The following is a 17,698-nucleotide window of genomic DNA, read 5'->3' as shown; positions in this document are numbered from 1 at the left end:
GGCAAACTCGTAATGAGGCCCATTGTGTCCAACCTATGAACATCAATAAAATCAACCTGTTCAATATCTGTAGTAGTTATCAACCTAAGCTTAAGTAGATCAAAGAACAGTGTCAGAATATTATATCTGTTCCACAATGACCTCTGACGATCAGACAACAGAATTAAATAGTAACTCTCGACGTATGATGGGCCAAGGAATTCCCATTCCAGAAATGTGCAAATATTATATTAAGGTTTTTTATCAAGACACACAAACCTATCCTGAACTGACTTCCTTTATCCGCGGGCAAAAGAGGCTGGTGCCTTACAGGATTAGCATCATCATTAATCATAGGGCTCAATATTTGCGTGCCAGTCTCCATGATATTAATTTGCACATATTCTACTATCCCTTTATCCATTTGACTAACAAGCCGTTTTAATCGAGAAACCCCATAACATCCAGGCTCTGCCAAATGGCATAAAGCATTTCTTGTTTGTTGCCTAGTAGGCATAGAAATGGTACAGTTCATAATGTTCATTTGTTTCAAAGGTTTACTTTTCAGGGGTCCAGACAGAGACTCCACAACATCAATGACCCCAAGAATTTTCTTAACAACCTCCTATTAATTCTAGTTTTCTTGTGATTCTTGGATTTTTTTCCCCTGCCTAGATTTACAACTATTTACACATTAATTTCCCGGAACAAGATTAGTACAGGCCACCGGATAAGACAAAGAGTTGTCATTCAAGATGATTTCTTCCATCACTAACGAAAGAGACTCTGGTACCACTGAACTTTGATTATTTTGAGCAGGTGCTATTAATTCAGTCTGCTTCGAATTGTTTAAAATAGCAATAGGCTCGATCGGGCTCCTTTAATCAAGATGCAAGCTAATGGAATTTAGAATGACCGCATGTTGCCGTACTTCATTTCTAATGTTATCATACATGTCCATAAGAGAGGTCATATTACCACCATGCGTCCCTAGAAAATTCGAGAAGTGGTGGCCACAGGGGAAAGAGACAGACCAGATGAGTCAATTGAAGAAAGCAAAGAACTGTCAGCAAACATTCTAGGTAGAGATGCGAATGAATGTTGCAATGTTTCAAGTGCCACATATTTCAACCTGTTCTGGTCCACAGATATATTATTAAGATAGACTCCAGCCAATAATTCTTTATCCCCAATACTCATTTGAAGATCCCGGCCTAAGGTAGTCACGGGCAGCGACTCTAATGATTTTCACGCTCAAAAGTAGGCCCCACTAGACTTGTAGCTGGAAAATACTACGTTATAGTTTATGGCTCATCACCACTTTTTTATTTGAAACAGAGCCATTGCCCTCCGCTGCATCATGGGAAGGACAAGCTGCTCACTAGAAGATATAGGCTTTGCCATATTTTTCTGTGTGGGTGATGCTGAACTGAAGGCACATTATGTGTGGTGTTCCCCGGTTGAACAGAGTCCCCCTGCTAGAATTAATAGCAGTACCAGGAAGCTGGCCCGAGTGCGATTAGGAGGGAAGCTGCGCTGTTTGTGATAAGGCAGAGATACTTTCAACCCCGCCCTCTACCGTCTTACTGCGCAAGTCGTACATTTCACAAAATGTACTCCTTATCGAAACGTACATCACTTTGGTAAAAAATAATTATTGCTTGAGGGATCCAACTTTCCAAGCTGTTGCAGATGCTATACGGGACCAACCCAAGGAACTGCTACGGATCGTAAGCACTTTCGCCGTCAGCAAGTGACTGGCAGGGGAAGAAGCAGGGATCTGACGGACTCCCGGTGGACTCCGGCAGACTTCACTTTCTGCGTCACTTCCGTGCTGCGCTCTGCACGGTGTTGAACATTAAGAGCCTTCCCTCTGTGCACCAAACAATAGGGTCCTGCTGCAGCAGCCTCAGAAACACTCTGGCAGACTTCACTTTCAGCCTCAATTTTGTGCTGCTTTCTGTATGGTGTTGGATGATAAGAGCCTTCCCGCTGTGCACCAAACAATAAGGTCCTCCTGCAGCAGCCTCAGAAACACTCTGGCAGACTTCACTTTCTGCCACGCTCTGCGTGGTGTTGGACTTTAAGATCCTTCCCTTTATGCACCAGATAATGGGGTCCTCCTGCAGACTTCACTTTCAGTCTTACTTCCACGCTGTTCTCCGTGTAGTGTTGGATGATAAGAGCCTTTCCTCTGTGCACCAAACAATAGGGTCCTCCTGAAGCAGAAACACGCTCTCTTCTCACTTTCAAAGCACCCACCCACTGCTTGCTTGACATGGGTAGCTAGTAGGGACGTGGCCACGCTCACCCAACTTCACTTTGGTTAAAATGCTCACACAAATTCCAAACTCCTGATGGATTTTACCATGCCTGGACTCCGGTCCCCCGAGGGCGTTCAACCTACAGCGCGCTGTGACCATACCAATGTTGAAAGGCATGATGATGGATATGGATTTGGGACGAGTGTCCCAAATGGCTTTGTTGCTCTTTGTTCTATTGGACCTAGTGTAGGGCATAGAGACCTACATTTTGGGACGATGTGGTTCTGCTTCTTAAGGCCCAACACTAAATGGCAGCCAAAATCAGCAGCAAGTGTAGTTGCTTCAACGTTTTCTTGGGTAGCCCAGAGTAGACAATGCTGCAGTAGTCCACTCTGCTCAACATTTTCTATGTCAGAAGTGTAGACAAGGGGTGACTTTCTTTAGCATATGGAGGAGTTGGATGTTTTTGTACATGACTGCATTCACATGTGGGTCGAAGGATGGTTATCAAAGACATCAACCTAAGTTCCTTGCACATTTGATTGGCTTTTGGGAGTGGAATGGGGTGGAGTGCAATGTTTTCTGGACAGGTGAAGGAGAGAAACATTGTGCCAGTTATGCCATTTAGCATAAGGCAAGAGGCAAGGATTGTTTTTAGACATATGCTCGTAGATCCTACTGCCGTAGAAAGTAATGTTTTGATTTATGTTAGATTTGTCATCGAGCTGAATCAGAAACTAGGTGTCGTCCCCATATAGTTGTAAAGTTGAAAAGGTCTCTATGAGGGATGTCTCCCAGATGCGTGTTAATATTGATGGGCTATTGTGACAACGCAGTCCTCTGTGGGAGGGATTTAGATGAGAATATGCACAAGGATATTTGTGCAAAACAATCTTTTAGGAAGGAAGATAGCCAGTCAAGAACCTTCCTGACATTCCCGTGCAGTGGTGGAGGCGATTCCGCAGGATTATGTGATCTACCATCATATGTAGTAGACAGCTCAAAGAGGATCATAACAGTGGCGATGTTAATCAATGGATTTTAGCCTTCTCTGTCTTCTAAAGTAATGGAACACAAAGTCAAACTAAGCCCCCTCTTTCCTGCAGTGGCGCTCTCCTGCAAGGTCCCCACGCAGTTCACCATCACATGCATTCTTTTATGTCTATCCAAGATGATTACATAGTTATATTACCAAACCCTCTCAGCGGCCTGAATTCAATACATTTAAAAATTGAACTTTCTTTTAACCACCTTACAAAAAACGAAAAATTCCAAAACCAATAATCTTTGACAAGTTGATCACACAGCCAAGGCTCGCATATTTGGCATTGTCTAGACAGCGATGTATCCCTAATACTCAAGTCAATAAAAAGTTCACAACATTCAACCATCCCCAGTTAAAGCTACTGCACCAGAGCCTCTCCTACATTCAATCCGTATGCAATGTGACCATAAAATCTGACCCTCGCTTCCGCCCAAGGATCTGTGGCAGATCAGACCATTGTAGTCTACCAAGTTATCCCAGAAAAAGTCATCCCAAACTGTAGAATGTCCATATTTGCACTGCAAGCCTCCCAACCACAGGAGAAACCATGTCATTCTCTGAGGCACAATATGCACTCCCCATTCGCTGCCATCATTCACTGCCATTGAAGTTAACATTCTGCAATGATATCAAGTGCTGCAGAAAAGCCTTCCATAGTATTCGTTCACCTTCATCAGGAAATAAATCCTACAAAACTACTGCCTTCATTCACCCTACTTCCACCTACCAAATGTCCCTCCAGGATATGTAGCAGACCTCTCTCTTTCATGTGGCCTAGATTGAGATTTATATAGCCACTTCACTTTTCACAAGCTCTAAAACTTTCTTCTTCCACCAAGTACGTAACAAACCCAGCATAGCCTATTTAATGGACTTTAATATGGCAGGCCTTTCTTTATAGATGAGCAACGTCTGTGGATCATTGGTAATGCAAGCCTATAGTAGGTGCTTATTCTCATCTGTTGCATTTGCTTTTCCTCATTCCAATTTGAATGAAAACCCCTGCGATTTGACCTAGGCTTGTGCCTCTGTTGGATTGCTCCCCATCATCATGGGTTGATAGCTTACACTACTTTTGGACTCAGTGAAGAGTCTGGTCTCGCCATTGTTTAGGCAGAACTGGCTTCTGCCAATCCATTTTGGTAGTGGTGAGAGATTTGGAGTGGGCAATGTATGGACTAGCGTAAAACGGAGCCTGACATTTTGTTGGTTTAAAGGCATTTCAGTATGTAGTGAGCCCAAAATAAAAGTCTCAATCAACTCTTTATCCCCAGCTACAAAATGGATGAATCTGTTTTCCTGGGGTAGATCTTTCAAAATCATAACAAACCAGCGCCAGTTTCACTGCCTGCAGCTAGAAACGTTTCCATATCCGACCTAAAACAACAGTCTGGCTGTTTTCTTTGATCTTCAAAATGAAGTAACTGGGTAGCTGAAGAGCGGTAAGGACACGGACTCTGGAGTTATGGGAACGTGGGTCGAAGGGCTATATAGAGTGGATGTCGTTTCTAGAGTGGTGTTGATCCATGCCTGGGCTATTCTGTTTCATTGCTATTTCAACTTGAGAATGAATAGGAGATACAGCTAAAACATTTCATATGAAAGATAGAGAACATTTTTGTAGTGTCTTGTTTGTTCAGCACCCCTCTCCATGCCTTACGAGACTGAGCCTGCACCACATTACCTAGTCTTTCGATGTCTCTCATTGTAATCTGTGTTTGGCTCTGCTTCCCCCTGCACTCATTTGTGTTTCTCCTCTATGCTTGCCCTTCTCCAGGGAATGTGTTCTCTATTTGCCCATGTCCTGACTCCTTGTAGGCTTTTCCAGCTCCTAAATCCACATGCTTGCATCTCCTGGTGCTCATACTGCATTTCATATAGATCAGGTCCTTAACACCAACTTCCTTTCTCCAGTCTCTCTGCACCTCATCTCTTCTCTCCCATTTTCCCACCTCATAGTGTCTACCCCTTTATATTCCATCCCCTCTGTCCTGGTACCCTATTCCCCATAGCTTAGATCCTTGCATCTCAACTTGAGTCTCTTGCGTCCTTCTACCTATTTTTCCTTCTAACAGGTCTTTACTCTCAATACCCCATCTCTTGGATACTTACCCATATATCTCCAATCTTCTCATGTCGTATTCCCCATCTCTGCCGGTCCTTCCGCCCTATTTGAAATTGGGGGTCATTACGAGATGGGCGGTAGCCATGGTGCTGCTAGCACCATGGCTGCCTCCCATACCGTGATCCGAGTCCGGTCTTGTTCAATGGGGACTTACCGGTGCATTCTGACCCTGGAGGGACCGGTAAGTCCCCATTGAACAAACCATTCCCCATTCCCATTAGAGCCCCCTTAGGCTCAATGTGAATGGGGAGGGTGCTAATAACGGGCTTGCGACTAGCAAGCCCGTTATTAGCGTCCTGGTCCCTTAGCGGGACCCGTAAGGGACGTGTGGTCAGACCACACGTTCCTTACGGTTCCCGCTAAGGGACCTCGGAATTGGGCGGTAAGGGATTACCGGCACCGGTCTCCTTACCGGTGCCCGGTATCCCTTACCGCCCAACTTGGAATGAGGCCCATTGCTTGATCTTTTCCACCTATTTCACGTCTCTTTGGTCCTTCTGTCTTAGTATCCATGGCTTGGCACCCTATTTCTCATCTACTGGGTCTGTACTACCTATTTCCTATGCCCTGTGTTTTTGTGCCACATTACAGATGTTCTAGTTCTGTGTGCCCTATTTCCCATGCACTCTGTCCAGGTGGCCATTTTCCACGTGCCCCAGATTCTCGCACACTGATTTCCTTCTTCACCTGCTCATGTCATATTTGCCCATATCTGACCTTTATCTGTGTGTCATGCTCCCCTTCATCTGAGGACCTCTGAGATGGGAACCTGGGCACCTAGACTTTGACTTGGTGCCCAAGTTTCCATCTCATAGGTCCTCCCTCTATCAACTTCTCAAAGGTCCATGCAACCCGTTATGCCTCTCCTCGATGCTTGTGTCCTTTAACTCATTTCTTTGGTCCTCAACTCATATTTGTACATCTCTTGGGACGGTATGTCCTATTTCACATCCCTTGGGACCTCTTGCCATTTTTACCCTCACCTGTGTGCGTGCATCTCATTTCCCAGGACCTTCCATTCTGGTGCCCGATTTTCAATCATTTGGTTACTGGTGTCCCATTGCTGCCTGTTCTTGGGGCTTGGTCCATCTCAGTTTCAAAGCGGATCAAGGCATTCTTGGAAATAGATGAATAGGCTCTTTGTGTTACAGAACAGCCCACAGAGTGAAGTGGAGAGAGAGAAACACAGAAAAGAAAATGACAGAGTGAAAGACCTGGATCGTACAGACTCGCGGCACAAGTCCCCAAAGCGGTCTTCAAAGAAAGAGAAGGTAAGGGATTCCCCTAGAGAGGGTACTTTATGTGTAGAAACTGATAAGAATGTCTCTAAGGGATGGTATCATATATTTCCGTGTTGTAAGTAAAGTAAAAGGCACCAAAAATGAAACCTAATATACATGAAGACATTGATTGGTTAAAATATATATTGACCACCAATATGAACCATGCCATGAAATGTATTCAGCACTTCGTCTGTACGAGGAACAAATATGTATAGCTAACTGTGCCACCTCATAGGTGTCAATGTAAGTGCTGCTCTAAACACATTGGGCCTCATCACGAGTTGGGCGGTAACGCCGGCGCTAATAGCTCTGACGTTATTAGCCCTATCGCCAAACCCACCGGCACTATTAAAACCGGATCACGGGTTTGGCGGAATGGGTATTGCCCATTCCCCATTGAGCCCATTCAGGAATTCCCCATTCCCCACTGGGTTCAATGGGGAAATTTTGCGCTCTTACCGCCGGCGGATTTCCCACCGGCGGTAAAAGCGCTGAAAATCAGCAAAATCTCGGCGGATTTCCCCCAGCTCAGAGCTGGGGAGAAATCAACCGAAGCCGTGATTTGGCAGACCCTTAAATCCGGCGGTAACAGCGCTACTGCCGGATTTAAGGGCTACCGCCAAACTCGTGATGAGGCCCATTGTCATTTATTTGAACATCTGGAAGTAGGACAAAGAAGTTGGTTAGTTAGTGAGCTGTTAGCTCAGCAGTAGATTTTGTTTTGCCATGCTATGAGAGTGTGAAGGACCACTATAAACAAGCCTGCGTGAGTTATGAGGCTGCATGTTTTTTCATTGCTGCATTTGCAGCTCATTACTCCCCTGTTGAAGGATGCATGAGCCTGAACTATTCAGCAGAGGGGCTTCATACTGCTAAATCCACAGAGCGTTGGTTTTCCTTACTTTGGAGACCAGCGCATGCCATTTTGTCACTGTAGTGTTTGGAATGTTAACAAACCATAGGAGTGCTCTGGCCTTATTTGACATTACATTTGATGAGGCAGGCACTGCCTAGAAAAACTGCTCACTGAAACCCTACGTTGTCTCTCCTATGCCCTGTTTGTTGTCTCTGATGTGTTTCTTCCTCTCTTCGGGCCCCATTTCTCCATTGCCCCTTTGTACTCTCTTAGTCAGCCTACAGCCCACCCTTCTCTTCTCAGCCTGATTCTATTTCTCTTCAAATCCCTCAGTCACTCTTGAGCATGTTCTGCCCTATGCCTCATTTTTCTGAAACCCTCCAAGTCGCTCTTCATCGCTCCTCTCCACCTGTCCATCCCTTCCATTTCTGCTGAGCCACCAGGTCCTCATCCCTATCTTTCTTATCAAACCCTTCTGTCATTCCTCCGCTATCAGCCCACCTCTCTCCCCATCTGTACTCAGATCTGCCAGATATCCTGCGTACCCATATGTCTGCCCTCATCCTCCTCTGTCCTCAGACCCCCCACCAACTTGACCTCAACATAGCCCCTGTATATCTCTACACCTCCATAACTCTCAGGTCCATAGCTCCTTTTGACTCCTCAGTTCCCGTTTCTCTTCTGCCATCCTATTTATTTTATGCATCGATAGTGCAACTGTCAAATAAACAGCTCCAAAGTGAGAACCTGCTCGGAGCTCACTTGCCCAGTAAATTTAAAATGTGTAAATAAATGTGATTATCTAAAATAGATGTCAAGGAATGAAACCAGCGTAGAAGTTAAAAGATGTCACGCACAATAAAGTTGATCGATGCAGAATTCCTGAAGTCAACTAGAGGTCAGATAGTGCTGTTTCATAATCATTCTCAGAGGGGCACTTAACACCAAAACTGTAGCTATTGTTTGATCAGGTTGTTCAAAACCAAGTCTTGGTGATTGAAACATTCTAGGGCTTTCTCAAGGTCATAAATAATAATGCTGCCTGTTCTAGTTCAACAAAACCTGGTTCTCTGACACGCAGGTAAGGGTTTAGGGCAGAAGTTACCACACTGGCACAGGCAGTCTTTTTTATTAGCATTTCAACCTGTCGGCTCATCACACCCATCAGTTGGATCTGGCCCTCATAGGCAAATCCCCACTTGGATTTCAGGGTCTTTAGATTCCTCAAATAACTCCTAGATATTCAATTTTAACTTAAAATGGATTACAGCGCCAGCCCAAAAGTATTCCTGTACCCCTGTTTATCTTTTCTTAATTGTGCCAACAGTATAATATCCATAGTAAGTGGTTAAAAATCAATAGTATTGGGTACATTTTAGAAAAACAAATTGAGAGTTTCAGTTGTCACTCAATGGGCCTTATTACGACTCAGGCGGTAAGGGTTTTACGGCGGCGTAAACAGCGCCGACCCTTACCGCCTGATTCCGAGGTCCCTTAGCGCCATGGAGGTTTTAACACCTGCTTTTAGCAGGTGTTAAAATCCATGGCGCTAAGGGACCTTGATGTTAATTACGCCACCGTAATTTACGGTGGCGTAATTAACGCCTTCCCCACTCCCATTATGCTCTATGGGGCAAAATGGGAATGGGGAAGGGAAAATGGGAAAATGGGGATTTACCGCCCCGCCAAGGTTGGAATGGGGCGGTAAATCCGCCAACCATCATGGCGTAAACTTAGTTTACGCCATGGTGGTAAAGTCACGGCCCAGGCGGTAACTTACCGCCTGAGTCGTAATGAGGCCCAATGTGACTGAAAAGTTAGAATGGAAGTGATCCACCAAGAGTTGTCTGTCGCTAAAGAGCTGGCTACATTCTTTGTAGAGGTGACTTATAGAAGTGGTGAAAATAGACAGTCGGTGAATGATGTTCTTAGACATTATGCTCCCTCTTCAGCACTGCTTCTCTTTCTAGACAGGTTGGGACACGTCTGAGAGTGAACTCAGCGAAGGAGAGCTAGAGAGGAGGCGCCGGACTCTGCTCCAACAACTGGACGATCACCCGTAGCTGTTGATGCTCACTCTGTTACCTGTGTGTGTGTGCTGCTTACCCATCCCTTCCCCAAACAGCACCCATCACTCCAAATCTAAGGGCGTTCATCTGTCTTTTGCAACATCACCAAGGGTAGCGAGACCGCTTTCTCGCTCATTGCAGCCATGTCTGGATGATTCAATGGACTCGGTGCCGTTAGGATCTGCGCGGAGGATGATATACCTGAAAACAGTCCTCGTCATCATCTGCAGCAAGGCTCACCTAGTGGGCTCCATGATACTCATATAAAAAAAGACAAGTGGTTCGACGGGCAGGAGTCCCCCCACTGGCGTTAGGTGAGTGGGTGCACACCGTTCCCCTGATATGTGCCAGCAGCTTTAGGTCTAGTTGTAAATCGATTTTGGAACCAACTGGCTACACTCTTCTTCAGTGGATGCTGGCGGCTCCCCCAGCGACGGATCACTCTTCTCATGGCTCGCAGTTGGACAAACTAACGACTGGATCTGCTTCTGCAGAAAGCATAGTGCACACACTCGCTGAGGAACACACGCATACCCTCTCTAGGTAGCCTTTATTGGTCGATAAGCAATCTCATCTTAACCGACTCTCAAACCTGCCTTCCTTTTTGCCTCCAGCTTCCTTCTGATATGCAGTTTTAGGAATTATCTCTGTTTCAGGTGCCCAGTGCCAGGGGATGGTCAGTCAGAAGCTGTAGACAAGTGTGCACAGTTGGGAGCTTGTGGGTTGTGCCTGGCCTTAGTGGCGTGTTTTGTAAAAGTGCTGTTTGTGCATATTTAGCAGGTCTGCTGAATGCTACATGCTGTGTTGGTATGTGTTGTTTACAGGGCCCTGACCCATCCTTCCAGTTTGATGTCCGGCGACTACAGCCGTAGACCTTAGCCTTCGCATTAGTTTCTTTTGTGCTCAGTGAGACTGTACACAGTAGACTGAAAACATGGGTGTGTGGCAAGATGAGTTGCATCAATGGCCTGGTGAGCTGTGTAGGTGGTGTTAGAGTGACCTAGGAAGACAGCTGTGCATCTGTCAGGGGAAGAGCATGCACACCCATCACTATGTGGACTGCTTTTGTCCCAGTAAATCTATTTCTTTCATGACAACTACAAACACAAATTGCAAAAGTGCAAAAACATTTACTGTGGGCCGATGTGAAAACTTTCCCTATTATCCAAGTTGATATTGAGTTAAATAGTAAATACATGTCAGTAGCCTTTCCTCCTAAAGATAGCTGGTTAAGAGTTGGTTGTAAGCAGCAGAGTAGAATTGTAAATGTTACAAAATGAAGCAAAGGTATACGCCACGTCACGCCACGTCATACACGGGCGCCTAAAAGGACTCTGCTAGTCACTTTTCTTAGTGGCTTTTTTAAATCTCCCCTACTGTGAGCCGATTTGTTTCTTGTTTGTTTGTCTTTGTGAGCGCCCTGAAACCTTTGGGTGAGTGTTGCGCTAAATAAAGATCTATTTAGTTAGTTAGTTAGTTAGTAATTACTCAGTTTGGAGTCGGCGCTTGTGTCGATACTGTACTGTCAATATGGCATGCTATAATCACTGTGCAGCATGAGATACAAAGAATTATAGATGGATAGTTATCAACAATAAGACATATTCCACTATGTGGCTCAGAATGAAATCTGATAACACAACGAAAGTGAAGCTCGAGTTGTTTCTGATGTCACTCAGAAAGAACCTAAAGGTGGCATGAGCCCCATAAATAAAAGTTACTGATGCATAATTTCATGTTGTGTATGGGCTGCCCCCTTTTGACCCCCTGCACTCTTCCCTTGGACCAGCATTGCTGGTGGAGAAAATGGCAGGGTTCTATGTGCTTTTTTTCACTGAAATTCTTTGCCAAACATTTTTAGCCAAAAAAACCTCATCCAAATTGTCTCCCCCCAAGCTCCATCCTTATTATCTAGTCCCTATTCCCCACAAACACCTCACCTTTAACCCCCCCCTTCTCCAACCTTTTAATTTTTCGATGAGTTTTTTCAGCCAAACATTTTCAGCAAAAAACTCCATTAAAAAAGCCTGGCGGTGTAATAAGTCATACCAGTGGCAGTCATGAGAGTGAGCTACAGATGGATGTGGCCATGGTACTGGGCTTTCTCTACTTAACACAGGCAAAGTATACCTATGAGAGAGGATGAATGCTATTTCCACAATGAGAAAGGCGCTCAGCCAATCACTTTGCTGGGAATGTGGGCGGAAGTTACCAGTGACCGCCTCTGTTCTCCCAGCCACCTATTTCCCTTCCCCCGGTACTGCCATTTTTATTTCTTCCCCTCCCCCTTGCACCGAGCCCCCTCAACATCCTGCACCTGCTCCATCCCCAAATGACCTAGCTAATGACTTCCTTTTCTGGCATTTTTACACTTCACCGTCCGTGCCAACCTGCCATACAATTAGAAAAGGGACTTTCTTTCTTGCTATGACAGTGGCCATGTATATATTTTTAATGGGAGATTGCTCATGTTTAATTTCACGGGTGCCCATCTCCCATAATAAAAAAGAAACACTCTAGTTTATGAACACCACGGAGGGTGCCCAGGGCTGGGAATAGGCAACATCCTCTTGATTGGCAACATACAATGCGAGGCACAAGAAAAGCTCCGACTGGCAGGCTGCTACCAGCCCCTACACCCCTGAAAGCAGCGGTGGTTGCTATATTATGTACCCCTGCTATGATATGACAGCAGCCTAGTATGAGCAGCCATTTAATTGAGTCATTTTATTTATCACATTGGTGTACCCCATATTTATTTCAATTTCACTCTACTTTAACTTTAATACAAAATAACATTTCTTAGAACTCAATGTAATAAACCAAATTTTCTGTTTACTGGTACATTTTGTACTTATAATTCTCCATTCCTTCATTCGTGACATTCATTTGCCTTCCGACATGTATTCTCATGATTTAGGCATTGTACATGTCATATGAAAATGGTTGAGTTTTTTTGAAGAATTTTTTGAAAAATCTATCATTTAGTGATTGAGCACATAGCATCATAAAACCATCACTGTGAGCAAAACAGAGGATACATTCCTCACCTAGAACCTCGTGTTGCGATTCCCACTATTTACCCAAGTGCAGGTATATAAATATTTCCCAAAACAGGCTCTATGTCTCAAAAATATGTTGATTCAATTTTTCTGGTGGTATTAGCTTGCAGTGGGATCCGATCAGCCCCCTCTTCTAGCTTGACGTTTCGGCTGTATTATAGTTTTGACGCCTTCCTCAGGACCTCATAGTGTTACTTGAACCTGAAAACATGAACAAACAAAACATAGACAAAAGCTATTCTCGTCTACTCTTAAGATTATATGTACAATGTTTGCATACACATAAGTTATGGTTAATGGATACACTGGCGTTCCAATCTATAACTATAACTGAATTTTACAAACTACTGACCTTGCATCTCATTTTTTATCTCCTCTTTCATCCGTCTGGAGTGTGATGTACTCTCTGTTGCTATATTCCTGTGCCACTACTATCCACTGTACAAGAGAGATCAAGGATATATTATGAATCCCTATAAAGAAGCATTCCTTAACCTTAGTATCTGTTGTAGTGCAGAGCCCAATGGGTGCCTTTGGTTTCACTTACCCCATTCTGGTTGGTTATGTATTGTATACTAGTTCAGTACCTTCCCCAATGTAAGGGTACGTTTAGACCTTTATCTTGTTGTTCTTGTTCCAATTGTATATGAAATCTTGATTTAATTATCCCATATCATTTTGGGCCTGTAAGACATTTAAGTACATGCGCCATAAGGCACAGAGGCAGCACTCGTTCACTCCTCTCCACTAAATACAACGCTGTCCATAGAGGAAACATACTTTAAAAAATGCTGTGTTCTTTATTCTGGCACAAAATAGCAGACTGGCAGCTAAAAAGCACACATAGCAACACGTTTCACGCTTCACAGGGCGCTTGATCACACGCAGTTTGTTTGGGAGACCATTCCTTAAAACACAACACCCAACTCTACCTTTGTCACATGACAAGGTCCTGTTTGATTTTAGGCTATAACTAATGTTGGAAGCCTACTTGCAGTGTGGTCATCTTAGCACTATGTTTATGAACCAGCTATAATACCCAAATCGTTTTTTAGAAAGGTAGAAATATGCATTAATTTGTTGTTTCCTTTTCGCCAAACAACATAATTATAACTGATTTTATGGCCAATGCATATAAAACAATGTACTTCAACCCAACAATATTAGTGGGTTAATACATCTCATATGTTTGTAATATGATCTCTGCAAAGTGCATACAAACGACTCCCAACATGCTTTGAACAAGTGCAAAATATATAGTTTCCTTAATTAAAAAAACACAACCATGAAATGCTAAATTTCAGTACAGATTGAAAATATATAAGAACAAGGTTGATAAAAAAAAAAATCAGCATTTGAATCACAATTAAGAACAGGAAAGCCACAAACCTATCAGTTGATATACAATATTGACACATAGTGAATATACTTTATTTTAGAATAATATCCACAAATATTGCCAACAAGTGACATGTGCATACAGGAATATGATGTATAATGACCTCAATTGACCATGGTTTCATATGACCCTACCAGCCACATGGTCATGAACTGCAAGATTGTAAACAGACTATTCACTCGGGATAACAAGTACATATACATCTTGTTACAGCCTATGTGGTGACACAGGCACACTATTGAGTCGCACCCCCCCCCCCCAAGCTTTGATCACAGAAAAATAATCATCGCCAGAAATCAGAAATTTAAAATATGTGTTTATTCCAAATTGTATAAAATCCATAGCTCCCAAAAGCGCCAGAGAATGCTGCGGCAAAGGACACGTTTCGCAACGATCCTGTTGCGTGATCAGATATATATATATTAAACAAAATTGAGCCATGACATGCACCAGGTTAGGAGTCGATTAGTATTAGCTGGTACATTGTGATGAGGTGTGTGGCAGGGATCCTTGTAGAGCTTGACAAGGTCTAGCACAAAACAGCAGAACTTCAGAATACTGGATCTATGCTTCAGCATCTTGCATCCGTATTACATTGAGTTTACACGACTAGCCACCTGACTGCTGTCAAACAGGTAGGTATTTTTCTTTCCTGCTCTTCATCCGTTAGGATTCTTGTAGTTGCTTTTCTATGTTGCAAGCTGTTTGCATGGAGCAGTGGGGGCCTCATGGGCTATGTATTTTGCATACAACCGTAGGATCATTATTTGCGAGGGAGACGTGTGTGTGCGTGTATGCGCATCAGCAGAAGCCTAATCGCTTGGCATGGGGTGTGTGTGTGGTTGTGTGTGGTTGTGTGCGTGCGCGCACGGATGTACACAGCCAGGATGATGGGCACTGTGTTGAGAGCATTATGAGTGTGCACAGAGTCCCTCACAGCAGGAGGATTCTCCCCTCCAGAAATTGAGTCATATACAGCGATGAATCAACCACTTATGGGGATTCGGCCTATCAACCACTCTGCAGCATAGTCTGTTAATATGAAGAATGCAGAGAATACTACTGCCCATTTGTCTACCATCTTATTAAGTTTTCCCTGTTGTGCCAGATCTTCTATGTATGAAAGGGTATGTCAAGAATTTGATGGGGTTGCGCCATCTGTTCAGGTTGTGGACAGCATAAAGAACACACTTCTCCCATACTAATACACAACACAAGCCTCTATATAGAGGGCGTACACAAGAAGAAGATACTTTTTCACAACTGTGATAACAGTATTTGATAAACCACCTCCTTGTGATCCGCGGAACATGCTGTAATGAAGAGTGAACCATTTATTTCCATTAGTGAAGAAACTGAAGCAGAGTTTGCAGATAACAGTGAAGAACGATGCCAGAAAGAGTTCATGTCCTTGTGTTTTGTGCCAGGTGGATGCCTGACAGTTGTTGTTATCTATCTACAGATACAATGCAATCTCCCCTTCTAACCTGCCGTCTAGCTGATCCGTCTCCAAACAATCCAGCTTCCATGGAGAGGAACTGTGGAAAACACTTGTCTGCTCAAGTTCAAGTGCTGAGGGCTTCTGAAACCACATTAATTAAATGTTTGTTTTATTTGTAACTGAATGATGGTACTTTCATGAAGACTTGGTGTATTTCTGTTTTCTGTGTGAGATTCTGGGTTGTTATTGAAGACACTGCATTACATTTACTCTTGCCTTATTGGGTATTTGAAGCATAACTTGAGATTCTGGCCCTTGCACATTGATTGGAGTTGTCCTCTGGCCAGACATCTGGCTAGTGTTGTCACAGCAGGGGCCTGCTAGGACAGTTTACCCTAGCGTAGGGGGTGCAAAGCACTGATTAACAAGCAACAGGGTTTTCATAAGCATCATCCTGCTTGCCTAGTGGTAGCCATGGCTGATCAGTCAATGGCAGCACTTGGGAGAGGAACAAGGTGATTTGGGTACAATGTAACACTTCCAACATTAAATGAGGGGCTGCTACACAGGGATGTCAATTAGGAAAAAAAATCTCTTCTGTGAAGGTAAGTGAAATAATGTCCAGATAACTTGCAAAGTCCAGGTAGGATTACTCTTTAACACACACACACCCTCCATGTAACTGCAGAAGCTGTATGACTCTGTCCCCCCATCTTGGTAGGCACTGTGAGGCAATGAACAGGGTGGAGAGGGTTAGGCAGAGGTGTGGATAGGAAGGAGGTCATAGGGTAACCCGAAAAGAGGATATAGGAAGATATTATGTATAGGTAGGGGGGATTCTTGGAAAACACAGTAACAACAGTTATCTTAACTAATATCTAAGGAGTTTGTTGCTTACCTGTAACTCCTGTTCTCCAGCATTGGTATCTTTCATGGATTCACATGCTTTTGAATATTTCCCGCCAACAGGCTGGGAATCCTCGTTAGAATTTTTATTATAGCTTATAATAGAGCTTTTAGAGCTCACTATAGTAGCCCATCCATGTCATTTTGACTAACCCCATCCAGGAGGCCATCTCAGATTCTAACCCCAGAGAGAGGAGCATTGTTGACATGTAGCCTTGCACCCTTAGGGGGTGGTAGGTGGGCACATTTGAATCCATGAAAGATACCAATGCTGGAGAACAGGAGTTACAGGTAAGCAACATACTCCTTCTCCAGCATTCGATCTTTCATGGATTCCCTTGCTTTTAATAGATGGCCACAGCCATTAACATTCTTAAATAGGAGGTGTAAAGGGAGAAGGCATACCTTATTGAAACAAGCGTTGTAAGATGGCTCTTCCAACCCTTGCTTCTACCTCTCCTTGACCCTCCATGCAGTAATGCTTGACAAAGGTGTGCAGCACTGCCCAGGTTGCTAACAGGGGAATCCCTGTCCATAGCACTGCTGATGATCCCACTGCTCTAGTGGAATGAGAATGGATGAGTCCCTGCAATGGTCGATTGGCTTAAGTGTGCACCGCTGAAACTGTAGCGGAGACCCATCTGGAAATATCTTGCTTTTATATGGGTTGACCACTATTAGGGGCACTGAATGCCACAAACAGTTGAGATGTGCGTCAAAAACCCTCGATTCTGTCTATGTAGAACTTGAGGACTCTCCGAAGGTCTAGTGAGTGTAAGGACTGTTCCACTGGCGTAGATGGATTTGCAAAGAATACCGGTAGGGTTACTTCAGCTTGCAGGTGTTTAAGACGACTTTCTTCTTTTCAATCCATAGATATGGAGCTTTAACAGATAGTGCATGTATTTCCGAAACTCGCCTAAAAGACGTGATTGCCACTAGAAAAGCTGTTTTAGTTGCCATAGGTTCGAACATTGGTCTCTTTGAGGCTGATAACACAGTATTCAGTATTCAGGCTCCACTGAGATGGCACTTTCTTTTGAGGGGGGGGGCTCTCATAAAGTGTTTTACTATGCAGGTCCTGAATATAATAGCCTTATCCTGCTTCTTGGTGTATTGAGAGACCGCCGCTAGATGTACTTTGATGGATGAGTGTGACAAACCTTCTTTCGATTGTTGTTGTAATGATAATTGTTGTTGAGAGCACCAATTGCAAAAACGATTCCACTTGTACACATACAATCTGTTTGTGGATTCTGCTCTGGTTAC

General features: G+C 43.9%; 1 protein-coding gene across 6 annotated transcripts in view; it reads left to right on the top strand.

Annotated features, from left to right (window-relative positions):
• The window catches only part of PRPF40B (pre-mRNA processing factor 40 homolog B), a 1,091,929-nt gene extending 1,076,227 nt beyond the window's left edge, over positions 1-15,702 (top strand). For 5 of the 6 annotated variants that reach the window (XM_069653885.1, XM_069653882.1, XM_069653883.1 and 2 more), the window contains 2 exons: positions 6,565-6,684; positions 9,523-15,702. In XM_069653885.1, coding sequence (XP_069509986.1) covers positions 6,565-6,684; positions 9,523-9,615 — 213 coding nt within the window. In that variant the 3' untranslated portion in view covers positions 9,616-15,702. The remainder of the gene's footprint in view (positions 1-6,564; positions 6,685-9,522) is intronic. The other variant, XM_069653884.1, reaches the window with a different exon arrangement.
• Positions 15,703-17,698: the final 1,996 nt, after the last annotated feature.

Source organism: Ambystoma mexicanum, chromosome 3q (genome assembly GCF_040938575.1).
Source record: "Ambystoma mexicanum isolate Mex_15411 chromosome 3q, UKY_AmexF1_1, whole genome shotgun sequence".
NCBI lineage: Eukaryota > Metazoa > Chordata > Amphibia > Caudata > Ambystomatidae > Ambystoma > Ambystoma mexicanum.
Note: the sequence above shows the minus strand (reverse complement) of the source record. Positions and strands in the feature narration are given on the sequence as shown.